The following is a 9,341-nucleotide window of genomic DNA, read 5'->3' on the forward strand; positions in this document are numbered from 1 at the left end:
TCACAGCTCTCGCTCTAACGATACACACTCGCACCCCTTGCTCTAACGATACACACTCACAGCTCTCACGTTAATAATACACACTCTGAGCTCTCTCTCTAATGATACACACTCGCAGCTCTCGCGTTAATGATACACACTCGGAGCTCCCTCTCTAATGATACACACTCGCAGCTCTCGCGTTAATGATACACACTCGGAGCTCTCTCTCTAATGATACACACTCGCAGCTCTCGCGTTAATGATACACACTCGGAGCTCTCTCTGTAATGATACACACTCGGAGCTCTCTTTTTAATGATACACACTTGCAGCTCTCGCATTATTGATACACAGTTGCAGCTCTCGCTTTAATGATAAACACTCGCAGCTCTCGCATTTATGATACACACTTGCAGCTCTCGCGTTAATGATACACTCTGAGCTCTCTCTTTCTAAGGATACACACTCGCACCTCTCGCTCTAATGATACACACTCGCAGCTCTCGCGTTAATAATGCACTCTGAGCCCTCTCTCTCTAAGGATACACACTCGCAGCTCTCACTTTAATGATACACACTCGCAACTTTTACTTTAACGATACACATTTGCAGCTCTCGCGTTAATAATAGACATTTGCAGCTCTTGTGTTAATGATACACACTCTGAGCATTCTCTCTTTGATGATACACACTTGCACCTCTCGCTCTAATGATACACACTCGCAGCTCTCGCGTTAATGATACACACTCTGAGCTCACTCTAATAATACACACTCGCAGCTCTCACTCTAATAATACACACTCGCAGCTCTTGCTCTAATAAAACACACTCGCAGCTCTCGTGTTAATGATACACACTCGCAGCTTTCGCTCTAATAATACACACTCGCAGCTCTCGCGTTAATGATACACACTCGCAGCTCTTACTTTAATGATACACACATGCAACTCTCACTTTAATAATACACATTTGCAGCTCTTGTTTTAATAATACACACTCGGAGCTCTCTTCCTTATTAAACACACTTGCAGCTCTCGCGTTAATGATACACGCTCTGAGCTCTCGCTCTAATGATACACACTCGCAACTCTCGCATTAATTATACACACTGTTAGCTCTTGCTTTAATGATACACACTCGCAGCTCTCGCTCTAACGATACACACTCTGGGCTCTCTCTCTAATGATACACACTTGCAGCTCTCGTTTCAATCATATGCACTCACAGCTCTTGCTCTAATTATACGCATTCGCAACTTTTGCTCTAATGTTATGCACTCGCAGCTTTCGCTCTAATAATATGCACTCGCAGCTTTCCCTCTAATGATATGCACTCGCAGCTCTCGTTTTAATGAGAGCACTCACAGCTCTTTGATAAGACACAATCGCAGCTCTCGCTCTGTTTCACACACACACACACACCTCCTACTCTGATAACACGCACTTACAGCTTTCAATCTTGTGCACGCTCGTAGCTCTCACTCTGTTACACTCGCACAGATTTTGCTCTGTTACACCCTCACAGCTCTCATTCTGGCCAAACACACTCACTTCTTTTGCAGCAATACACACTCAAAGATTTCTCTCTGATCACTCACACTCGCAGTTCAACCCCTGATAATCACAAAACTCTCCAGAGCGCAGTGAAGGCCGCTGTCTAATAAATATTTAGACTGTTAAATAAATTATACAGGGGTGGTGGAGGCTCAAACAGTTAAGGTCAGGGGTTCAAGTCCCAGCAAAACCAAGTTGCCACTGTTGAGCCCTTGAGCAAGGCATTTAACCCTGTCTGATGTGGGGGGGGTGGGGCTCCAACCCCACACTTTGACCCTGCGCTTTGACCCCAGCTTCCTAACTGGGATATCTGAAAAAATCATTACACTGATTGAGAGCAGGTCGAGGGAGTCATGATAAAGTTTTTGTTTAGAAAATCACGAGCGTGAGTAAAAAATGATCCATTAAACCTCCTCTCGGTCTTATTAGAGCTTTCCATTCAAGCCTTCTGTCCCCACAGTCACTGCCGTTCAGTTCATCTGTAACTGCGGTGTGAGGAACAATGGACACCACACTTGTGATTTGCACGAAAGAAGAGCAGCAGTGATTCTTCATTTTCTTTTTTGTGGTCCGAGGGTGTACATAGAGTCAAAATAACTCACAGAAGATCATAAACAGAAGTGTTTGGATTTCTGCAAACAAAATTGGTAGCGATTCTATAAGGAAAGTGAAAGTTTCTCAAAGAGGATCATTACCGGTGACAAGACGCGGATTCATCACTACGAGACTGAGAGTAAACGGCAGAGGATGGAACGGAACCATCTTCAATCGCTGACCGAGAAAAAGTTTAAAAGTCGACCCTCAGCTGGAAAATTCATCAACACTTACAGTTTTCTGGGATTCTCGAGGGCCAGAAGTATTGGAACATTATCGGAAAAAATGTTCAACAATCAACAGCGCTTGTTAAAAAGCTGAAGACTGGATATCTGATATTCGAGGGTGTCGTGATCTCACACTTCTGCACACCCTCTCGACAGTCCTCCCGATAGTCCTGATCTCGCTTCGTCTGACTCTTACCTGTTTTGTCCCCTGAAAGAAGCCCTACAAGGACGAAGATTCACTTCTGATAAAGAATGAAGACAGCAGTGCATCTGTGGCTCGCAGATCAGACTAAAACATTTTTTTAAGATGGGAGTTAAGAGCTTGTTGAGAGATGGACAAAGTATTTTAAAAAGCAAGGAGTTTATGTTAAAGAATTATGGATTTGTCTTTTCTAAAAGTAAATTTAAATAAATTCTACAGCCAGAGTGCACATTATGTTTGACTTACCCTCATATTATTATTAGTATTATTATTATGATTATGATTATGAATAATATTGCTATTATTATTTTTTCTATTTAAGCAAAATACTCAAAATCCTTATGCGGTGCGTCACAACATGATTGAAAATCTAATGCACAGCAGTTTTTTTTTTTTATAGTCGTCACATCATGAGCGTATCTCGAAGACGTTCTTAAATGCAACTTGATCAGTGAAGGTTACCAGTGTGATGATTTCAAGCTGAAGTCAGGAAGTCATAAAGAACGAGTAACACGTGCACATGTGCTTATAGCCCTGAATAAACCGTGCACAGTTCAGAATGCTTTTTCATTTCTGAAACCGTTGCAATATTTTGTATTAAATACCATCAAACTAATTTATAAAAAGCTTTATATATAAACCTACTTATTGTGCAACACAAGTATCGTGATATTTAAAGATTTTAATCGGCCACTTTTAAATAACGCCCGAACCTGATCTCCATGGTTCTCAAAAGTACCCAGAGATTTGAATCTTTCTTTCTTAGGGAGAGACAGAGAGGAAACCTGCCTCCTCTGTGTGCTCTCATCCCTCATCTCAACACAAATCCACATTTGGTATTGAATGTCCGCACCCATGAGCGATGCAAACATCTCATATTTTATATAAAGAGTGTGTTTATAACAGGGTATACACTACATCCTTCAGCTTGATTTCATGCCAACGGCTCTGTCTGGGTCCTGAGAGCACGGGCGTCTCCTGATTCCACTCCACAATAAACAAGCAAATATTTTCGCTCGAAATACATATTGATCTCTTTTTTTTTCATGAGTAACAAACAACCTGCAGATTCTCTCCACATCAGGCCTGGTTTATACGCGATGCCTGAGCAGCGGGAACACGAGCCGCATTGTTCACGCGCTCGCCCGGCCTTCTTGATGTACATCTGATGGATCAGAAGCCTGCATTCACCAGACGGCTCGTCAGAGCAGGAACACCCCTGTCGGATCGGCGCAGGGCGACGTTAAACACACTGACGAGCTCTGTCTGGGTCTGTTTAAAACTTTCCACAGACGTCCTGATTGTTGTCATGGGCTGCGTCTCAACTTGGAGAACATTCAGAAGTATTTACTAATTTAGAAAATCCGAGAGGCTGGCATGCAAAACGCAGCTTTCGAAAGGGTTATACAGTATATAAAAAAACTAAACAGGAACTGACAGGAAAACTGGGATTTAGTTGTGCAATCTAGAATGATACATGCGATGGTAAGGAAGTAAACTCAGTTATTTACGAAGGGGGTTCAAGTCAAACCGGGACTTTTGATCATGTTTCTGGTGAACGAAGGCGTAAAAGCGATTGACATTTACAAAAGACTTTGGCGATGAGCGTCATGAACAGTCAGTGAGTGGAACGCCTGATCCTTGAAAGTCAATGGATAACAATGTCACAAACTTCCATTAGAGACTATTATTCTTACAGTCATTAGAGACTGTACACGCACTCATTCACCAACACCACTTGCACATTACAGGAATTCGGCTGAAAGTCATTGCCACATCCCTGTACAGTCCTGACCTTACTCCAAGCCGTTTTCACATGTTAAGGCCATTAAAGGAATTCCTGGGAGGCCAGTGTTACAGAGCTGAAGCTCATAGCTTTAAAAAAAACTTTCTACCTTAGTGATGTCCACGCACTAGTGAAACACTTGGATATTAGTGCATTATTGTAGCAGGAGCTTTGACTTGAACAATAAAGGTACTGCGTTTGACACGCCTTGGGAGTTGGGAAGTCAGAACTTAGACTTGCGAACTTTTTTGCCTTTTTACATGTTCTAGTTACAAAGTGGAGGTTTTTCTACGTGGACGTTTTAAAAGTCTAATTAAGAGATTCCGATTCAGTCCATACAGTGCAGTAACCTGTCTCTGATAAATGCCAGACCTTTGGTTATTAGGACGGTACAATACGTCTGTGTGTATAAAATTAAAATGAGCCCCAGGTGCGCTTTCAACGCAATATGTTTTTTCTGATAATGATGATAATAATGTAGACTTTTACAGACTGGAATTATTCCACTTATGTTCCTGTAATGATTTCTGTCTAAGGGTTTGACATAGTGATCCAGGCTTCATAAAAACCTCTTTAAACGCTGTTTTTAAAAAAAATATTTATATTTCTAAATGATTTTGCCGTAGGACAGTAGGATATAGTTTAAATACTTGTGACCTATCGCCTGAATTAGAAGCCATGTGTGTTCTTCTGCACAGTGAAGAGGATATTCATATCTATTAGAGTGATAATATGACTACAGATGATGTACACAGTTTCTCCGTTATGTTAAAACGGCTCCAGATGTACTCCAGCAACACTAACCCGACCGTTCGAGGATTTTGCGGTGTACTGTAGCTGATGTGATGTTAAATTTACAGTATGACCACAAACATTTTGTTACTGACACTTTATGCTACAGCTTTGACGGTATTCTTACATCAAGACCGACGACCTTTTCAGTGAGAGCATTGCACCTTTATTACACTGCACTCAAAATGATTCTTGAAATTTTTTAAATTTGAAAGTAAATCCAGCTAATAGAAGTAAAAGTGCGCCATCTAGTGATTGGACGTACAGTATGCATGACCTGTCCTCACTCTTATCCCTGTCTCCACAGCAACGGATCAAACGGCCGGCCTGCCACTGCGTACGGGTTTCGCCCAGACGAGCCGTTCTACTCCTGAGAGTCCAGCGAGAGGACAACAAACATCACTCCCAAACGCACTCCATTTCATCATTACCATGAGTCCAGAATCACACGTCGATCATCTGAAGAAAAAAAATTCTAAATTGCTCCTGTTTTCGGAGATTTGGTGACACAAACAAAGCTACTCCTTTAAAAACAGATTTCATTTAAAACAACTATTTTGAGTTGTGATTGATTATAATAATCATCTAGTTCAAGATATCCAGATAAAGAAGACGCCACATTATAATATCCACAAAAAAAGTTCTAAATTAATATGTCTGAATTATGAGAAGTATAGGTTAAGGAATTCCAGTTAAAAATGTGGGCGGCATGGTGGCCTCGCACCTCTGGGGTCGACGGTTCGATTCCCGCCTCGGATCTGCATTCGTGGAGTTTGCATGTTCTTCCCAAAGTGTGTGAATGAGTGTGTGTGTGACCTATGATAGATGGGCACCTGTCCAGGCTGTGTCCTGCCTCGTGCCCAAAGTTTCCCAAAATATGTATCAGGCTTGCCATGCCCCTGTACAGGATAGGCGGTATAGAGAGGATAAACGGATAAAAAGTTAAAAATGAGTTTAGATAAAAAAACTTCCAGATTAAGATACTGTATCAGGATTATGAGACATCCAGATTAGGAAATACTTAAAAATTACTTAGTTAAAAATGACCTAATGTAAAATATCTAAATTAAGATATCAGTCTAAATCAAGATCTGATTTTAATTTTTAAAGTCCAGATTAAACCAGATTAAGAGGAGTCACATTTAACAATTTCAAGGTAAAATAAGTACAAATAGTTTCAAATTAAAATATTTAAAATCTGAGAGTTGTAATCGAAAAACTTTTCAAATTAGGATATATAGCTCATTTTAAAAAAGACAAAATTTGACACTTTGATTATAAAAAAAAAATCCAAATTATGAGATATCCACATAAAGACAAGTTGAAATTATAAATGTATACATTTGCATTTTACAAATTGGATGTGCAGATAAAAAAAAAACTACCATTAAGTGTTACACTGCCTTATGAATTTTGCTAGCGTTTATATTTTAAGTATAATCTTAGGTAATTTATATTATTTATACAATTTATTGAAAGTTGCTTTTATTGATTATTAGTTTGAACTGATTGCACTTTGATTGTTTATAGCATTAATACCACTTTAACTCTTTATTCAGTACTTGAATATGTTCACATAGACGGTTATGGCCAGTGTATTTAAAGAGTCGCGTTATGTTCATCTCGCCAAAAATCCTTCTGACTGCAGATTAAACATTAAACATCAGTGCACTTATCACTACTGAAGGGTTAACCATGAAATAAAACACACACACAATCTGAATTTACATAGACACCCATCCTTCTGCCTAAATCTTCACTTTAACCGTGTTGGTTAACTTGTTTTTAATTGCATAATAAAGATCCTTTAACACTAGCTAACACTAGCTAGCTAGATAGTTTGCTTGTGTAATGTTAATGTTACTGTATCTAGTTGATGTTGCATTGCTACCCAAGTTCACTAACAATCAAGCTAACAACAAACTATCATTTAGCAATATAAAATAATATAAAAAAAATGAAAAATGCATTAAATGAATAAACATAAATGTTAGCGCTGAAGTTGGATCATCAAATTTAACCTCATATCCACTGTTGCAGTACAGTATGTGTCTCAGCAAAATCAGAATGTGATAAAATACTGAATTTAATTCACTATATATTCAGACTTTTGTTGCACTATTGTTACCATCCTGTTATTCATGTATGAGCAAATATTTCATTATTAGCCTGGTGTGTTAGCCTAGCATGTAGAGACTGGGTATACCGAATGTTAAACGTAGAGTATTTCAGATTACAATGACTGACGTCCTGAGCCGTGTGAATATACAACGTTTTTGTAGCAGCAAAGCAGACATTATGTTCTTTGTAATGATACAATGCAATATTTAATTAATTTAGTTTCTCTTCCATTTTGTTTGAGAATGTTGTCACTTTAAATGTAGCTTGCTTTTTTTTAAATTTTTTTCAGAAGTATGCTACAGACTATAGAAGTTTTGCATTATATTGTATATACTTTAGAAATGTAGCCTTTATTTTAGTAAATAGCTTGAGTTTTAGTCAGGGATGTGCACTGACGTTGTGACGAGCCTCTGCTGTGGTTGTCGTTGTTGTTCATATTATGTTCATAATGCGGCTATTTTGAAATATCTAGTTGAACCATAAGGGTTTCCTGAATATCAATAACTGATAGAAAAAAAAAGTTTAAATTAATGACAGTCTTAGGTTAGCTAGGAAACAGGGGCCGTGTCATGCTAGCTAACATTAGTTCGCTTTACATGGATGCGCTTTTACCTCTCACTAAAAGCCTAAACTTGCCGGGTTGTGGCTCATTTTTTACATTTATTTTTTATTTGCCCTTTTTTATTTTAATTTATTATATTTGAAGTTCAAGAAAATCCACTGTTAATTATTTTTATTATTAAATAAATACACAATGTTTTAAGTTTCAATGTCAATGTGTACAGATGGTAAATAATTGTGATTATGATTTTTAAATACGGTAATCAAGCATCTCTAAGCTAAATATTGAACATTAGTATGCTGATTATTAGCTACTGTAGTTTCATTTTAAATTTTATACATATTCAGATTGTGGTATATATTCTACATGTACTATTTTTGGAAGTTAAATTAAACAGCCATAGCAGTCATACATATTTTTTGTTACTCTGAAATAGCAGGGTCACTTTTCTATTCTGTAATCTATACAGTGTCAAATCATTCTTATATGACTAAAGATGTTGTTATAATAATGCAATTCTAAATCCAGAGACACAGGACAATGTTTTAAAAGCAGTCGACAGAGACGCCTCCACTGCCCTCAAGCCCAGTTCTTCTTCTTACTAATCTGTGTAGTTAGGCTGTCCCTTATTTCCCCTTAGCTAATAGGGAAAGAATTCTTCTGACATCCAGAGCAGGTGTTTTCTGTGATCGTACGGTCCTTTGGTGTTCCTGAGACAACAGCAGTTTATTGTAGCACATTTTAATAATCCAGGGTTAGAGTTACATTAGAGTTACACACATACACTACATACAAGATAATAATCGCGGTAGTCTAACTAAGAACCTTTAAAATGTGCGTTTGTAAATAAAACAAATGCTTTAATAGTCGCCACATTATTGTGGTAAGAGCAAAAAAAAAAAACAATCGCTTCAGACTGCATAGTTCTAAGAGGGGCGTTCAAGTCAAAGTGGGACTTTTGACTTTTATGCTAAATAACAACACAGTTCTGAGAGTTAAGACCTTTCTTTATTTCTCTGCTATAGTAATTCACTTATCCCAGTGTTTCACCAGTGCCTAAAACGCTGGCCTCCCAGGAACTGCTTCAGGTATAGAATCAATACTAAAGCTTTAAAGTCAACTCTCTTAAAAGAAATAATAATAATAAAAAAAAGCATGGATTTGGAGAATCGACCTACAAAACGTTTGGACGCTGGTAAATAACGAACTTATTTCAGTAATATAAGGGTTTAAGTGTATAGGAACAGAAAAAAAACAAAAAAACATTTTAGATGATATTAGTCAGTTATCTTGTCATTTAGCCAGAACTGCAAGCTAATGCTAAAAAGTTTAATTAACTACCTCACCTCCTTTCAACCTTAATATCCTTTAGTATTTAACTGCAAACTAGGTGTTTTTCATGTAATTTATATTTTTTGTATGTCTTTTAAAGTGAAGTGTTTATAGACTGCCAATGTTAAGGTATTTATCAGAAAACTATCTTGTTTCGAATCAGGTTGGAGTCGACTCCAATGAATTTGT

At 38.0% G+C, this 9,341-nt stretch overlaps 1 protein-coding gene across 3 annotated transcripts in view; it reads left to right on the forward strand.

Annotated features, from left to right (window-relative positions):
- Nucleotides 1-8,015, forward strand: part of kifap3b (kinesin-associated protein 3b) — a 28,241-nt gene extending 20,226 nt beyond the window's left edge. For 2 of the 3 annotated variants that reach the window (XM_053508036.1, XM_053508037.1), the window contains exon 20: nucleotides 5,445-5,642. In XM_053508036.1, coding sequence (XP_053364011.1) covers nucleotides 5,445-5,511 — 67 coding nt within the window. In that variant the 3' untranslated portion in view covers nucleotides 5,512-5,642. Of the gene's footprint in view, nucleotides 1-5,444 lie in introns of all 3 variants that reach the window. The other variant, XM_053508035.1, reaches the window with a different exon arrangement.
- Nucleotides 8,016-9,341: the final 1,326 nt, after the last annotated feature.

The sequence above is a fragment of the Clarias gariepinus genome, chromosome 11 (genome assembly GCF_024256425.1).
Source record: "Clarias gariepinus isolate MV-2021 ecotype Netherlands chromosome 11, CGAR_prim_01v2, whole genome shotgun sequence".
Lineage (NCBI taxonomy): Eukaryota > Metazoa > Chordata > Actinopteri > Siluriformes > Clariidae > Clarias > Clarias gariepinus.